The sequence below is a fragment of the Prionailurus bengalensis genome, chromosome B1, assembly GCF_016509475.1.
Source record: "Prionailurus bengalensis isolate Pbe53 chromosome B1, Fcat_Pben_1.1_paternal_pri, whole genome shotgun sequence".
In the NCBI taxonomy this organism is placed as follows: domain Eukaryota; kingdom Metazoa; phylum Chordata; class Mammalia; order Carnivora; family Felidae; genus Prionailurus; species Prionailurus bengalensis.
This window is the reverse complement of record NC_057344.1, coordinates 136556282-136574395: the sequence shown is the minus strand read 5'-3', so window position 1 is coordinate 136574395 and position 18114 is coordinate 136556282. Positions and strand designations below refer to the sequence as shown.

Genomic DNA, 18114 nt, shown 5'->3' with positions numbered 1-18114 from the left:
GAGCATTTCAGAGAAAAAGATTCAGATTACTGTTAAGAGTTCCTGAGAATTTACTATTTAAATAGTGAGTTGCTTTAAATGTTTTTGTCATACATAAATCCTTTCTGAATTCTTAGATCCCAGAAGGCTGTTTTACATAAGAAGTATCTTCTACTGAGGGATTATTGGCTGGTCCACGAGCTTCAGAGCCTATTTTCTAAACTGAAAATATTGTAAGCAAGAGAGTTTGGACAGCTGACTACACTGTCAACCTTGTATTTGTTCTTGTTGATACTATATATTTTTTTTTATGTGGCCTACCTTTAGACTCTGCAACTAACAAAGTTTCCTACCTATACACATGACTGGTGGTATCAGTACAAGGGGTTCCACTCTTTCCACAGATATTTAAGACACCACTGCCCAGGTCAGGCTTTAAAACAGCTTTGGAGGCACACAAAACTGAATTCACATCCTGGCTTTACCTCTAAATGTGACTTGGGCCTGTGTCTTAACCTCATCAAGCAGTGGTATTTTCAGGTGTAAACAGGGATTATAAACTACATTGTAGAATTGTGAGGACTGGAGTTTTACAGTTTTAAACACCCAGTACAATGCTCTGAACATAACAGATGCTCAATAAATGACAGATATTACTGTTACACTGCCTTTCAAATTTGTATCCTAAAATACACTTAGATGTATACTGCATTAAAAAAAGCTTTATGGCAAACTCACCAACAAAACAATTATTAAAAGATGATGGCTTAATTATAAAAGGTTTCTTGCTTTAAGAAAAATTTTATGAGAGCCAGTACATAACAAGTAATCAAATGATAAGTGAGGCAAGAGAAAAATAAAAGAATCAAAGAGTTACTAGTTCAGCTGAATGGAAATCACCCAGAAAGAAAATTAATATAATCAATAATAGCAAATTTAATTTGGTTTGGAAAAATCCAATTTACATACAATACCGTTGACTGAACAACATGGGGATTAGGGGTGCTGACTTCTGACACAGTCAAAAATCTGTGTATACCTTCTGACTCCCCAAAAACTTAATTACTGACAGCCTACTCTCGACTGGAAGCTTCACTGATAACATAAACATTTGATTAACAGATATTTTGTATGTTATATGTATTTCACTCTTACAATAAGGTAAGCAAGAGAACAAAATATTAAGCAAATCATAAGAAGGGGTGCCTGGGTAGCTCAGTTGGTTGAGCATCTGACTCTTGATTTCAGCTCAGGTCATGGTTTCATGGTTGTGAGATGGATCCCTATGCTGAGCATGGAGCCTAATAGGGATTCTCTCTCTGCCTCTCTCTCTCTGCCCCTCCCCTGCTTGCGTATGCACAAAATAAACAAACATTAAAAAATGTTTCTCAAGATAAACATTAAAAATAAAAGAAAATCATAAGGAAAAGAAATTATATTTACAGCACTCTATTGGGTTTACCGAAAACAGTCTGTATATACGTGGGCCAGGGAACTTCAATGCTGTGTTGTTCAAGGCTCCAATGTATTATACTTAAATGTATTAAAAAATTTATTACCTAAAGACGGCTTGCTTCAGATTTTAAAAAGGACCAGCTTAGATCGTTTTTAGAAACAGTATCTTCTGATTTCATTTCCTTTTTTTTTTTTTCAAGAACCATTTCTAACAAAAGAACATATATTTTTTTGGTTTTGTCCTTTATATCTGAAGCACCCTGGAATTGAGGAAGCTTGGTAGTTTCTCTAAGGTGCAGGCAGCCGAGATGGAACGTGCCTGTCTTCCATTTGTTACCTGTTTGAGAGTGAGGGTCTTAGCCTTTTCTTTCGAGGTGCCCATCTCCCAGACACACACCACTGTGCTCGTTCCACCTGTGATGACCAGCTTGGGGTTGGGGCAGATTGCACAGAGAATCTGGCCCCACTCAGACAGACACTCGTAAACAGTCACTACCTGTAAAATAAAACAGACGTGAGACACACATGCCATCAAGAACCACAAACTTCTGAATCACAAGCAGCACACTGGGTGAAGGAGAACCCCTACGCGGGTACCTCAAAGGCAAATGCCCGTGTACATTCTGGGCTGGATTCCCGTTAGCAACATTTCCACTGAGGCTCCACCCTGAACTGCCCCTGTAGTCTCCTAACTGCAGCTGCTGTTAGAAACCATAACAAAAAGGCCTTTGCTTATAGTGGGTGTCCAGTTAGTCCAGTCCAGTAAAATGATGTTCTGATTATGTGATGCTGTGTGCGATTCAGGGGACAACCTGATAGAAAGATGTGTTTGCTGTATCCAGTTGGAGGTAAGTGGAAATCACGAGTGCTGCTGTTTAATGAGAATGCTAACTAAATGGAATCGTGTCACAGTGCAATACACAGACTTGCGCAAACTAGATCCCTCCTGAATGCAGAGAGCGAGCACAGGGCACTGATACTACGGGACAGGTTTCATATCAGCCATTTAAGAGTACAGAAGTGGTAAGTGGGCCAGATAATGACCCCACCAAAAAGAGGCTCTTTTAGTTGTCAGCAATGTTGAATACCTGGCTGCCTAGGACCTCCTGGAGGAATTCTTTGAGTGGGAGGGAAACTGCTAGAGCCTGGTACACAACTTTTCAAAGGAGACTTGCTCTGTAGGAAACATATCTTTGTCCACTACCTCCTTTATCCTGATCTGATGCAGCAAAGCTCTCCCTTCCTCTGGGCTCTGGAAGAGCAGCTGACTAGCCCTGGGCTTGGCCTCTTCCCACCCAGTTCAAGCAGGATATCCAAACCACAAAAGAGCAAGATTAAATGAGCAAGAAACAATGCAAACCTTGTCTGACTCATAGGTTCCCAGCCTGCAGCTGAGGTCTGCATAGCCCCAAGCGAAAGTTTTGTTCCAGGTTGGTGGGATAAGAACCTTATTCTGTTCTACTGCAAGAATGCCTTTATCTGTACACACTATTTGTCCCACAGGTTCTTTAAGTTCTATAAAAAACAAATCAACAGATTAGAATGGGGACAAGGAAAATGAACCTTGTAATCCCATATATAGGAGATCGTTATCTCAAATACCACAAATCAAGCATCCTGACACAGACATTAGGACAAAATGACCTTAGAGGAGGAGCTTAGCTTTTGAGTCTTTTTGCTGGGTGGCCAGTCAACTGGGACAGGTGCTGCAGGACTTCCTTCCAGCCCTCCTATCTCCTCACACTCTTGGGTTTGGCTCCTACCAGTCAGCCTGTCTTCTGCACGGAGTAACCTGGGATGCTCTTCAGAATGCCATTTGAAGACCTTCAACCAAACTTGGCCTTCAGCACCTCCAGCCTTAGACTGGTGATACCCAGCCTTAGACTTCCTGGTCCCCCAAGAGGCCCGACTCCCTGCTCTGCACTGGAGCACTGCTGAGCCCACCAGTGCTCTAGAACTGTCACTGGCAGTGAGTGGAGCTGGCACAGGGCAGTCTGGGTAATGAGCCAAAATGGCATAGAGCTGGTAGCCTAACCAACTAACCAGAATCTGATGCTCCATTTTTTGGATCTGTGTAACAGTGACAACTATTACGATGCAAAAACATTTTTTCATTCTGAGGGGAAAAACATCTACTTGAATAAGTACTTTTAGATAACTCCTACCAACATTAGCTAGCTAAAAGACACTTGTAGTTGGTATATTAAAAATGCAGTCTTACTGTTATTTCTAAACTGGCAGAGCAGGCATAAATGAAGGTTACAGAGGTTTTTCTACATCTATAATAATAAAGTTGAGCTACAAGATTTGGTATATTAGGAGTTTTCACTATCTTAGCAGGGTGGAGAAACCTGTTTGGTACTTTTAGTTTTGTTTATTTATTTATTTTATTTTTAGAGACAGAGGGAAAGAGAGTATCTTCAGCAGCCTCCTTGCTCAGCACGGAGCCCAAAGCAGGGTTTGATCTCACGAACCATGAGATCATGACCCAAGCAGAAAACAAGAGTTGGACGCTCAACCGACTGAGCCACCCGGGTGGCCTATTTGATTCTTTTTGATGAAAAATCCGATAGACCAAAAAACCCAAAGCAAAACAAAAGGAAAAGGAGAAAATCTAACAAGTATTTGGTGATTTATCGCAAGAACTGTAGCACTTATTACAAATGACACTATCGTTGAAAAGCACATTTGTTATTGATAAACTAGGATTCCTCCGGAATCATGAATCAAAGGTTGACTTCACGTCACTTCACCTTTTACAGGCGTTAAAGAAGGCCTCAAGTTGTCTAGGTGATGGAAAAAGATCTTGTCACTTGTAGATCCCGGTGGGACAGAGGTGCCCGTACTGTCTCCGTTTAGTCGGCTCCTCACTCGCTTTGGTGGATGAGGTTTTTTAAATAACTGGTAGGAGAGAAGAGAACACATCTTACAATGTAAGCTAACATTTATTGAGCCCTTTTAAAAAAAAAATTTTTTTTAATGTTTATTTATTTTTGAGACAGAGCATGAACGGGGAGGGTCAAAGAGAGAGGGAGACATGGAATCTGAAGCAGGCTCCAGGCTCTGAGCTGTTGGCACAGAGCCCGATGCGGGGCTCGAACTCATGGACTGTGAGATCATGACCTGAGCTGAAGTCGGACGCTCAACCGAGCCACCCAGGCACCCCCATTTATTGAGCCCTTTTTATTTTTATTTTAATTTTTTATTTTTTTTTCCTGAGGTAACAACTTTTATTTATTTTTAATTTTTTTTTCAATATATGAAATTTATTGTCAAATTGGTTTCCATACAACACCCAGTGCTCATCCCAACAGGTGCCCTCCTCAATACCCATCACCCACCTTCCCCTCCCTCCCACCCCCCATCAACCCTCAGTTTGTTCTCAGTTTTTAAGAGTCTCTTATGCTTTGGCTCTCTCCCACTCTAACCTCTTTTTTTTTTTTCCTTCCCCTCCCCCATGGGTTTCTGTTAAGTTTCTCAGGATCCACATAAGAGTGAAAACATATGATATCTGTCTTTCTCTGTATGGCTTATTTCACTTAGCATCACACTCTCCAGTTCCATCCACGTTGCTACGAAGGGCCATATTTCATTCTTTCTCATTGCCACGTAGTACTCCATTGTGTATGTAAACCACAATTTCTTTATCCATTCATCACTTGATGGACATTTAGGCTATTGAGCCCTTTTTATATGCCAGGTGTTACGTTTTCATTTTAGTGAGGCTTCATGACGAACACTAGGTACTCTATGATCACGCTCTACATTTGAGGAAAGAACTTTAAGGAGGCTCAGAGGGATGCCACACATCTTTCATCTTAGTAAGTAGGGGCGAGACCATGTGCTTTTTAAAAGCTTGGGTTACCACCATACTCTAGGTCACTCTGATTTGGTAACTTTTCAGAAGTAAATCAATCTACAGTTAACAATGACTTTCCAATGATTTAAGAAAGTAACCAATTCTTTATAAGCCAGACACCTTTCTGTACCACTGAGGGCACTCCTGTACTCCTGCTGTCGGTCAGGGCTGGGCCAAGTACAAAGACTTGCCATTGTTCTGGCGTGTTCCCAACCATCAAGCCTGGAAACCTCCAGGTTGCTTAACAAGAAGGGAGTCCAGGGGAGCCTGGGTGGCTCAGTCGGTTGAGTGTCCAGCTTCAGCCCAGGTCATAATCTCGCGGTCTGGTCCATGATTTCGAGCCCGTGTCGGGCTCTGTGCTGACAGCTCAGAGACTGGAGCCTGCTTTGGATTCTGTGTCTCCCTCTCTCTCTGCCCCTCCCCCTCTTGCACTCTGCCTCTCTCTCAAAAATAAATAAACATTAAAAAAATTAAAAAAAAAAAGAAACCCAAACAAGAAAGGAGTCCAACAGAGACACCCGCGGCAGGAACCAAGAAAGCTAGCTACGCTAAAGTGCGGAGCCTAGGGCGCTTGGGAAAGGCGAGTGGTGAGAATGGCTCAGCAGAGCAGGCCTTTCCCCCAGTGCTGGTTACTCCTGGTGTGCTCTGGAGGATGGGGAGGAAAAATGGTATAAAGTCTCTCAACAGGGGTTTCCTCATCATGAGGGTGAAGGAACAATATAGCATTTGGGTGTCGAGTGACTAAGCGCTTGGGTCTTTCTGTTCAGGTTCCAGGTAGTGGTCAGAACAGCTAGGGCAGGGCCGGTTCCAGGCACTCCCACGGCATGCACTCTCATACCAGAGCACTGCTCATGCCTGTATCAATAATCCAATCCGGACCACTACTATCTGTTCCCTCAACTATTCAGAGCTTCCCAGGTGGTATTCTGCCCCTAATGTGGCTCCCCTACAGTGTATGTATGAGACTGTAGATAGAATGATCTTTAAGTTTCTATTTTAATTCTGGTTAATTAACGTACATGGACAGAATGATCTTTAAAGTATGAATATGGCCATGCCATTTCCCTGCTCAAAGTCAGCACTGGCTTTGTACTGGCATTGGGATGAAACCCCACCTCTGTATGCTGGGCCCCCAAGACCCCATCTTCTTCCCTGACTGTGCTCTTCCCATCCTCCTGCCAGATGCTGTGTAGACACAGGAACACCTGCCCCACACTAGTCTGTGAGGGGAAATGCTCTTTGAACAATATTTCTGTTCATCTGGACTGCAAAAGGGAGGAGGAAGCAATAATCTAGGAACCTACTGAACCTACTGGGTGGCATGGCTCTTCACTTAGCCTACACTTATTATATTATACGGTCATTCATCATCTATAGCAATATTATAGCTTAAAAAATGAAACTAAGAGCATCAATGATGAAAATATCCATACCTGTTTAGGGATCTGACCAAAGTTATTAATGAACCCTATGGTGGCTGTCTCCTTTAGTGGATCATTTATGTTGTAGATATCCACTTGACCCTCATAAAAAAGATGGTGGAAGACATTTACAGCTTCTACTGCAGCAGGGCCTTGCTGTTTATAGCCAAAGATTAAGTCAATCCACTCATGCAGATGGGCACTCACGTAATCACATTCCAAAGCCTGTAATTTCAAAACATAGGTTCAGTCACAGGCTGACTTTTATTACTTGTTCAGAAAGCAAAAGAATTGGCCAGTGGTCAACAGGAACTAAAATAACTAAAAAGTTATAAGAACAATATCTGTAATTCGAACAAATGGGTGATGTCTTGCTCAAGGTCCTCTCTTTATATTGTGGTCAGTGACCCAGGGAAATCCAAATTCAACTGCAAAGGGTACTCCCGTTTACCTCACGATGGACTCTGATGAATTCCCGCGGGTCCCCTTTTGCCCACGGTGGAAGGATAACATCGCCAAGCTTGGTGCCATTTTGTTTACAGCCTGTGCAATTGGATAAATTAAAAAGAAAATGAAAGATGGGATAAACAGTACTTTTACATTAAAGTAGCCAAGAAATACTGGCTTAGATTCATTACCTGAACTATGAAATTTTACCACCAGAAAGAACCCTCTGAGATCATCTACTCTGATATTTCCCTCAGTCTGCTCCTTAGAGAATTCCATCAGAGAGATTATTAAGTGTTAGCAAAACTGAGGGGCCCGCCCTGTCAAATGACTTCAGAAAATGCTGACTTATGCAAAGTTAGACATGTTTCTTCCTGCAAAACTCCTCAGAGGCACAGCCCTTCTCTAGGAGGGATATTAGACACAACATTTCTGAAGCGTAACTGACCACAGGACTCCTTTTTAATGAAACATTTTGTGAGGCTGCTGTTTTGAGGTTAGAAAAACTGCTCAAATTCAATCCCCTTAGGACTGCACATTTGGAAGATCATTAGCAATTTCTCTCAAACCTTCTTTTGTTTGGGCTTTTCCTGAATGCTTAAAGCCTGGTGAGTCATCAGCAGTTAACCAGTACTGAGTTTCTTGTCTTAATGTTTTGACAAAATTTTGCCACTCATATGGAGGCTGCTGAAGGAATACCTAACTTCTCAGTCACTAGGGAGTTGGAGAGCTCTCTTTGCTAAGGAGGAAATGAAAATACCACAGTCTTCCAGAAATATTTGCAATGCATGTCATTTCTCCTATTTCTGATTCTTAAGCTCTTGAGAGAGCTCTGCAGAACTGACACATATTTTGCTCTAAGGATTCTCATTAAAAACGAAGACCTGAAATCTAATTCTTTGGTGTTAGTATATCAGTAACAGGAAAAAAAAAAAACTTCTGGAAAAACTACAGGGCTAACCTGGGAGAAACAAAAGTTGTGACAATGCATACAGGTGATATTTATTCCGTGGAAACTGTTACTTTAAATCATAGACAATCTGAAAAATATTAAAGAAACTGTTTGCTATAAAATCTATCCACAACAAAACATATTAAGTGGAACTGGCAGCTCAGGAAACAGGTCTTTTCTTTTCATTTTTTGGAAGAACAAAAGGTTAACTTTAGCTTGTAGTTTTCTTAGATACAAATCAGATGATCAATGACTCAATGAACAGTAATGTTGACTCAACGGCAGTTGGTTAAATAAACAGTTACATGAGAAATTTTCAGAAGTACAATTGTTCAAATTCTAGAATACAAAGGCAGTTCCAAGTGAGGGCCAATAAAAATATTTCCCGTAAAAACAATCTTGTTTTTGTCACTGTTATTTGATGGCTTATTTATAATGTGGTATGGAGTGAGAACTACAAAAATCAGTTTACTGTTTAAAGGAATGTCTTTACTTGGTTGGAAAAATTGCCAGATGACTTAAGAAAAAAAATAAAACAATCAAGTTATTACCATCTCTCCCCCTCATTCACACCTCCAGTCCACTCCTCTTGAAATACCAGACCCAATTTTCTGATAAGAAGCAACTAATAATTCCCAGACTTGACATATAATGTACTTTTCAAAAAAATATGCTTATAATCCCTAATATTTAATGTGATACAATTTTATTTCACCAGAAATATCTGTAATTTTAACATTTAAAGAGAACACTCTTTAGTATATTCTTGGTCTGATTCTGGTACTCTGTAGCTCTCCTCCAGGTACGTCTGTATCGAGGGTATAAAAAGAAGACATGGGGGGGGGATGGGGGGAATTGCTACACATCTCAGAACCAGGGCAAAAACCCAAGTGCTCTTTTTTTCTTTTCTTTTTACATCATTTACTTTCTTTTTTGGGTAGAGGCCAGTGTTTTGTTTTGTGTTTTTAATTTAAGTGAAATTTACTTAACATAAACTTAGCCATTTTCAATTGAACAATTCAGAGGAATTTAGTACATTCAGAATGTGGTGCAGCCACCAACCCTATCGAGCCCTAAAACATTTTCATCACCCCACAGGGAAACCTGGCACCCATTAAGCAGTTGCCCCCCATTCCTCCTGCCCTCCTGTCTCTGGTGACCACCAATCTGTGTTCTATTATAGATTTACCTGTTCTGGATATTCCATATAACTGGAAACAGACATTATGTGATCTTTTGTGTCTGGCTTCTTCTACTTAGCGTAATTTTTTGAGGTTCATCCATGTTATAGCGTGTCTCAGTAATTCATACTTTTTCATGGCTGAATAACATTCCAGTGTATGTAGATTCCACAATTTGCTCATTCATTGATAGGCATGTGGTCTGTTTCTACTACTTGGCTACTGTGTGTAATGCTGCTACGAATAGGTGTGTATATGTACTTGTTTCAGTCCTTTTGGACATATATCTCAGAGTGGAATTTCTGGGTCATATGTGATCCTGTTTTTAACTTTTGAGAAACCACCATACTGTTTTCCACAGCAACTCAACCATTTTACATTCCCACCAGCAATATATGAAGGTTCTACTTTCTCCACACCCTTGCTGGATCTTGCTATTCTTTCTGTGTTGGTTTTTTTCATCACAGCCATTCTAGTACATGTGAAGTGGTACCTCACTGTGATTTTGATTTGCATTTCCCTAATGACTAATAATGGTGGGCATCTTTTCATGTGCTTATTGGCCATTGACCTTCTTTGGAGATGTCTCAGGTCCTATGCCCATTTTTTTTAAGTGGGTTATCTTCTTGCTGTTGAGTTGTAAGAGTTCTTTATATTTTGGATACTAGACCATTATGAGATATATCATTTGCAAATATTTTCTCCCATTCTGTAGGTTTTCTTGTCACCTTCTCCATAATGTCCTTGGATATAGAAGTTCTACATTTTGATCAAGTCCAAGTCATCTTTTTTGTTGTTGATGTTTGTGCTGTTTCTTTTTTAAAGTTTATTTATTTGACAGAGACAGAGAGTGCATGTGCATGTGTACACACACGTGCGAGCAGGGGAGGGGCACGGAGAAAGGGAGAGAGAGAGAGAGAGAGAGAGAGAGAGAGAGAGAGAGAGAGAGTTCCAAGCAGGCTGCCAGTGCACAGCCTGACATGGGGCTTGATCCCACGGACTGCAAGATCATGACCTGAGCCAAAATCAAGAGTCGGACGCTTAACTGACTGAGCCACCCAGGTGCCCTGATATTTGTGCTTTTGATATCCTATCTAAGAATCCATTGGCAAATACCAGATGATGAAGACTTAGTTCTGTGTTTTCTTCTAAGAGTTGTAAGGCTTTAGCTCTTATATGCAAATAGTGTTTTTTAAAGTGTGTGATTTCATGGAGGAAAGATGATTTATTATGAAGGTGAGCATGACAAAGACAAATGACTCTTTTTTAATTTACTTATTTAAAAGTGGATCATTTAAGTTGGATTTGTAAGTGGGCGGGGCTAAAACATTTTTGCAACATAAAACTGATCCAGTGTTTCTGGAAGATTGGGGCTATCTCTTTCTTTGTATACCTCTCCATATTTTTTTCTTGGAAAGTGGTGTCCCCAGGGAGAAGAGTAGCATTCTTCAAAGGTGAATTATAAGTGAACACAGCAAAACACTAATGTACATCTGTATCCAAATACTGCGTATGCATTTCTTGTTTTTCCCTGTTCACCATCTGTTCTATTCCTTTAAGGAGCCATCACTCACTCCAACTCTAAGGTCCAGAACTTGGTGTCTTTAGCTGCTCAAAGTTGAGCTCCAGTCCCAATCAGAGATAATGAGAACCACTTTTAGGTTTTATGCTGGGGCTATTGAGAGAGTCTCATGATCTTTCCCATTAGACCTGAAGCTCTAATTTCACAAGGTTAGAACTGCCAATCGACAAATAAATACAAATTATTGAAAACAATTTTTAAAAAGAAAAATTACTCAGGTGTTATCAGATATGAACATTGCTCTGAATCTTCTGTTAATGAAACTTTATGAGGTAATAATGATTTACATGTTGAACTCTTAAATACGATAGGATATGAGGTATGAAAAATATATGAAAACAGGACAGTATCTGGCAGGATTATTCTAAAGTGGAAACAATGGAATATGTTTTAAAAGAAATACTCAGAAACCTAGATCAGCAAACTGTGTTCCAAGAAACTATAGCCAAAATCAAATCTACTTCCTGAAATTGCTGGATTATATATATAAAGAGAAGAGAGTGCTGATGAAACTTCTCTCCTTTTTATAAATGTTGATTTGTCTGTTTCTAGCAAATACTACCCTAACAGGATATAGAAGAGAAATATTCTAAATTTCTAACTTTAAAACATATTAGTATGCAAGCTGAGAATGCCTCAGGCGATACAGAAGATTAAAAGAATACACTGGGGAAAAATAATACATGAAAATTTGAGTATATCATTTCAGCAATAATTTCAATCATAATAATTTTTTTTTTCTAAAGTTTATTTATTTTGAGAAAGAGGGAGAGAGAATCCTAAGCAGGCTTAGCACTGCCAGTGCCAAGCCCAACGTAGGGCTCGATCCTATAAACTGCGAGATCATGACCTGAGCCAAAACGAAGAGTTGGACACTTCACCGACCGAGCCACGCAGGCGCCCTTCAATCACAATAATTTTCAAATAAAATTTTACTTCATCTTTGTTTTTTATTGAAATAACAATATTCTGACCATTAGATGTAATATGGTCAATTTGTAAATTTTCCTAAAACTCTACATTTGAAACAGCTATTTTGAACATAAATCTATTTTTCTTTTTATATTTACTCTACACACTCGATTATAGTAAACAACAGCTGCTGAAACCACAAGGAAGTCTTTTCTTGTCAGTGTGTACTGCAGATAATAGTCAGGAAAGTGACATTTCTATTGGTTAACGTTCCTAAGACGGTGCCACAGCCGTACGTACCTAGATCAAAGTTGTTGGAATTGAACAGGAATTCTGGTAAGTAAAAAAACTCTGGGATAAGTTCTTTCACATCTGCCATGTTGTGCTTTGATGCTGAATACCAGGCCTCACGTACACTGTGGAACATTCGGTCAGCCAGGTCAAAGTGGCCTCCCTGCAGGCGGAATGAGAAGACACCTCTCTGTTAGAGAACCATCCCCACCTTACAGCTTCTGTCAAGCTCAGGCACTTGAAAAACCCACATAAATACATTTGGTGACAAATTCAATTTCCCATCATCATCCCATCGTCTCCATCATCCTGCATCAAAAATATAAAATTTTAAATCATCATGAAAAGAAAATTAATCCAATCCTTTTGGGGATATTCTTTATGAAGAGTGCTTAAAGTAAGTATATATTTTGTAATCAAAGTGAAATCCAAATAAGACTTTAAAAATCATTAAGAAATTAGCTTTTGGTGAGAGGGCAAGAGTGTAAGGAAATATGAATTCTTCCATGGTTTGATGATGCTCTCCTAAAAAAGAAAAGATTCTAATGTAGCCATGTATAGCCATCTATATATGTGTGACTAATTTTATAAATTAACATGACATTCAAGTTCTCACACTGCCAAGAATTAGGTGAAAAACTAAGAAGGTGATCAAAAGAAGTTATAGATACAACAAATTCAAATAGAAAAGGGTTTCTTTCGCTAACACAGCCTCATAGATACACCATCCTTTTCCTCAAACTCCTTATTGCTGAGTTTTAAGCGAACACCGTGTATCTGTCTTTCTGATGAAGCTCATTGCAGGAAAATGCTAAAGTCCATACGATTCCACCAAGGCCTGCCACCTCTCTGATGTCATCCTCTATGACTTTCTCCCCCACTTACTCTGCTTCAGACGCTGGCTTCCTTGCTGCTCCTAAAACATCTCAGGCACATGACTGACGTGGGGCCCTCGCATGGGCTATTCCTTCTGCCTAGAACACACTTTCTCCAGATGTCTGCATGAGTAACTCCCTCACGGCCTTCAAGTTTTTGTTCACATGCCGCCTTTCAAAGGGGACCTACCCTGCCCAATCTATTTAAAACTGCACTGTGCCTACCCCTACCTCCTACTCCTGTGCTTTCCATCCCCCTTTCTCTGATCTGTATTTTTCTGATAGCATTTATCATATTTTAAAACACTTTAAAATGTATTTATTCATTATCCTTATCTGTTTCCCTCAACTAAAATATGTAAGCTCTACAAAGTAGGGCTTTGGTCGTTACCCACTGATATCTTCCATGTACTTAAAACAGTGCCTGGTACACAGTAGGTATTCAATAAATATTTGCTGAATAAAGGAAAGAGAATGTGGAGAAAAGCAATTAAAATGAAGAAGACAGCAAATGAGCCAGACTGTACTACTCTTTTTTAAATTTTTGTTGAATTCAACCAGTCAAGGCTGAATTCCATATACCTGGCTGGAAAGCACATGGTAGGTACTTGCTTCTTTGACTAAAGGACCCTGGCACTTGCTTACTGTAAACAAATTCTAGTTAACTCATCAATTTTGATACAATGACATTCCACTTGAATTATGTTTGACTATTTTCAGTGACTAAAACGTCATAGGGCTTCTTGTAAGACAAGATAATGACATTAAAAAAAAAAGCGCCACAATTTTAAATAGAAAGAAGGCTTGAATGAAATAGAAAAATACTACATTTAGAGTTTTACCTGCAGCCTTAAGAATATCTGAGTGAAAGGCTCCATTCTTACTAGGTATGAAGCCACAATCATTGCAGATGAATAGTGGGTCCCATAGTGGTAAGCTGGAGTTTCTCCTGTTCAAAAAAATTAAAGCATGATTGAAAATAAGAGTAAATATGGAAAGTAAAATTGGTATTAATAGGCTTGAAAACGTAACACACACGTGAGAGCTATGACACTACACACAATTGGTATCGGCATTTGTAGTGTGGGAACTTTATGGCACTGCTACTCCTCACTTACATACCTGGCGGTAATCCATCCAAATTAAGTAGAATTCAATGCCTTTCCCCACAAACTTAGCACATTTGGCAATTCATGTTTTGAGGCTTACTGTAACAGATAAACCTTATTAGCAAACTATCTTCCACTAAAGCAGGATTTTGACTTACAATTACTTTTTATGAGGTTCTGGCTTTGCAATGATGTATTTCCAAATTGTCTATGAATACTGTGCAATTGTTATTACTCTCCTTAGCAGGGAATAAAAGGTCCACACATGGAATACTGTTAGGCTTAGTTTTTCTTTCCTTTGTTTGTTTCACCCATTTGAGGGAGACACATGATAAAAACTGAACATAATAAATAAGTATACTGTTTTAGGAGGTAACCAATTATTATTACCACTATTTTTAAAGCAAAAGGGTTCCAAAAAGTGCATCAATAAGTTAAAAGAGAGTTTAATAAAGGAAACTATAATTCCTGGCTAAAATATAGTTAGAGATAAAAGCAGATGATCTGATGGAAAATCGCTGCGCTACACAAAGCAGACATATTTAGTTTTTGGCCAGTACCTAATAAGCTACCGAAAACATGCCTTCTAAGCATGGCCATCAGTTGGCATGCAAAATCTGACAACTGTTAATATGTGTGCATATATAACATATATAGATGTGATGACATATAAGCAATTTGGGGAAAGATACAAGAATGTCAGACTGTTAAATAATGACTTACTTTTGAAACTGAGGTAAAAGTCCAATGAAAAGAAAAGTTACGTACCATTAGGATCTTCCCAGTCTTTATATCGCTTCTTATATTGAGCTAATCGTTCATCTGTCTGTGCACCCATTGGCTTAGCCAGGTTTCTAAAGGTCTTGGGATTAGTAAGGTCTACCTCCTAAAATACAAAATGAAATCCAATTCCAAGTTACTATACACCTTTTGTTGTGACCAAGGTAGAAATGGTGGCTATAGCAGACGATGATTTATAAATGTTTGTGGTCACACTGGCAGAATGGGGCTCCAAAATAATGCCGTACACCTACTGGTTATCCATGCTTTACAGACAGACACATGGCAGTTTGTCAACTGGTTCAGTATGAAGACAACTACTTTGGAAATTAAGTGTTCACAGAGGAAGACACTCAGGATCCAGGTCTGGAGAGGAGGAATAAGGGAAAATCCTTCCCAGTCTTGGCAAGGAGACAGCAGACTTAGCACAAAGGCCCTGATTCATCTTTATTTTCATTGCCATTCATAACTATAGAACCAAATATCTTTTCTGTTCTCTTCCTTTCCTCCCCCATTTCACCCCAACTTCCTTTCTGAGTATTTTCTTCTTAGAGGTAATCAGGAAGTGAAATAAACTAGAGCACTCAGGACTCACACCATGGCCTGGTGTGATGTCCCTCTCTCTGCACGCTAGACCATGTGACTTCCAAATAGGATGGGGTCTTTCCATCTACCACTGATTATTTTGAAAGCTCATTTAAAAAAAAATTTTTTTTTTAATGTTTGTTTATTTTTGAGAGACAGATAGAGTGCGAGTAGCAGAGGACCAGAGACAGGGAGACACAGAATCCGAAGCAGACTCCAGGCTCTAAGCTGTCAGCACCAAGCCTGATGTGGGGCTCGAACTCACGAACTGTGAGATTGTGACCTGGGCTGAAGTCGGACGCTTAACTGACTGAGCCACCCAGGAGCCCCTTGAAAGCTCATTTCTAACTGACCTAATGCATATACTTAGAAGGGAACCAAAATTTACTACCTGAGGGTTTTAAAAGTAAAAATGTAAAATATATACCAGGGGTAATTTATGTCCTTTTAAAGGGTATCATGACCAACCCATTGGGCCATACTTGTACTTTAAAGGCTTGGGCAGGAGAAATGAATCCACATCCATGAATATAAGTTAAGTTAGTATACTTGTCCTCTCAAAATCGATATGCAAAATCAAAATACTTTTTTGGTTAATTCAGCAAACATTAAATTTTATGCTAAGTACAGGGCACTGTTCTAACAGTTGGGAACTGAGCTGTGAGGATCATTCACTGAGTAATTTTAAACAGAGCGATGACTCAATTAAATTACTGTTTCTGAAACTGGCTGTAGTATAGAGGACAGAGGGGCACCAACCAGCAGATACAAATTAATTAGCACTTAGGAAAACCAAATAGATATTATGAATTAATATCTAAGAAGTTCATCAATGACCTAAACTTTGTAAAAACACCTCCAAGCTAAAACTCTTCTCATCTTCTTGAAATAAGTGCCTATTGAGAACTTTAAATTACAAAGCAAGTAAAACATTTAAGCAACTGAAGTATCTTTTAATTACTTTTGAAAATGTGTTCCACTTACACAAAAACGATTTGAGATTTACCTCTGAGTCGTAATCTGCAAGGATCCAGGGGAAGACAGGATACTGCATGAGATCATTATAGGATCTGCCAGCCAAAGTGTTCAAGTGCATCAAATACTGGAAGTTGCTGATTTCACCTCTCTTGGGAAAGATAAATAAAGACTCATTTTAGGACAATTATTTCCATTACATTCACTTAAAAAAATTTTACATGCAAAATAAGAGAGAAGACAGTTTCCTTCTTAACAGATTTTATAACATTTGTTTTCCTAATAAGAAGAGCAAAATATTTTTCATGTACATATCTTATGGATTACTGAATGTAATAATATGAATGAATGAATAAGTATATGACTTATACTATCTAACTATAAATTATGAATGAAGCTTATATTTTCATTAAGCCTACCTCCCATCTTTGAGTCACAGACTTCTCTCCAACCAAGGTGCTAAGCAACCCAGATCTAAAAGCAAGAAATAATTAAATTGTAGGCCATATCATTTTAAATCTGAGTAATAATAAAGTTGAAAAATTTAACTGGTCCAGAAATTTTTCAAACTATGTAAGACCTATTATTAATGGGTCATGAAATCAGCTAAGTGGATGGTAATCAACATTTTGCATTTTTTTGCTTTTGTTTTTTTTAACATTTATTTTTGAGAGACAGAGAGAGACCAGGCATGAGCAGGGGAGGAGCAGAGAGAGAGGGAGACACAGAATCTGAAGCAGGCTCCAGGCCCCGAGCTGTCAGCACAGAGCTCAATACAGGGCTTAAACTCACAAACCATGAGATCATGACCTGAGCCGAAGTCGGATGCTTAACCGACTGAGCCACCCAGGTGTCCCTGTAATCAACATTTTGAAATATGAACATGGAATTAAACTGAAGAAAACAGAATACTGAAAGACATCACATGCAGTAAGGGAAAGCGCTTGCAGACAATTTTGTTTTAGTATTTGTAACTCAGTTTGTGAGTCCTGGGATGCAATGTAAAGTATATTCTTTTACTAAGGGTTATGGCAAAAGTTCGAAAAACAATGATCTAGCCCAACGGTCTACCTTTTACAATAATCCCTATGTAAACACATTTAAGGACATTAAATTGGAATAATTGAAATAGTATACAATATTCTGTACATACTAGGTGCGTGGCACATTTCCTAAAAGAGATGTTGAAGAGTGAACAGAAAGATGAATATTTTATGACAGGAAAGTCATTGCTATTCAGATCATTTAAAATTATGAACTTTCTTGGATATCAGACTTTCCTAGAATGCTGTAAAACCCTTTCCAAGGTTTAACGGTTTTACAATATTAATAATTAATGATTTGAAGATTGTGAGTTACTCATTGAACTGGTAGGAAAGCACTTAAAAGTATGTATTTTATTGACTGAAAGGAAATTAATGGATTTGTCAACCTTAGTTCTTAAACATATCCAGTTCAACAGTACGGCTAACACTTTCCACTTCTAGATAAGTTCTTCCTATCATGCAAATTGAATGTACAGAAATTCTTCCTGGAAAAAGAGCTATGTCGACTCCTCCACTTTATAAGAAAGGGAACAAGTGAAAAGGTTAATAAAGTTGGAAACGAATTTCTGCTTCTCGCCTTTGGGCTTTTAAAATATCTTTAAGAACTGCCAACTTGGCACAGAAAGTAGCAAGAACAATGAAATAAGTTGAAGATTATCTAAGCA

General features: G+C 39.0%; 1 protein-coding gene across 1 annotated transcript in view; it reads right to left on the bottom strand.

Moving 5' to 3' along the window:
* The window catches only part of WDFY3 (WD repeat and FYVE domain containing 3), a 277948-nt gene that overhangs the window by 16390 nt on the left and 243444 nt on the right, over positions 1–18114 (bottom strand). Inside the window, 10 exon segments of the mRNA XM_043572269.1 lie at positions 1772–1930; positions 2795–2949; positions 4188–4335; positions 6727–6939; positions 7166–7257; positions 12089–12242; positions 13797–13903; positions 14832–14949; positions 16435–16554; positions 16823–16877. Of these exon segments, the coding sequence (XP_043428204.1) occupies positions 1772–1930; positions 2795–2949; positions 4188–4335; positions 6727–6939; positions 7166–7257; positions 12089–12242; positions 13797–13903; positions 14832–14949; positions 16435–16554; positions 16823–16877 (1321 nt within the window).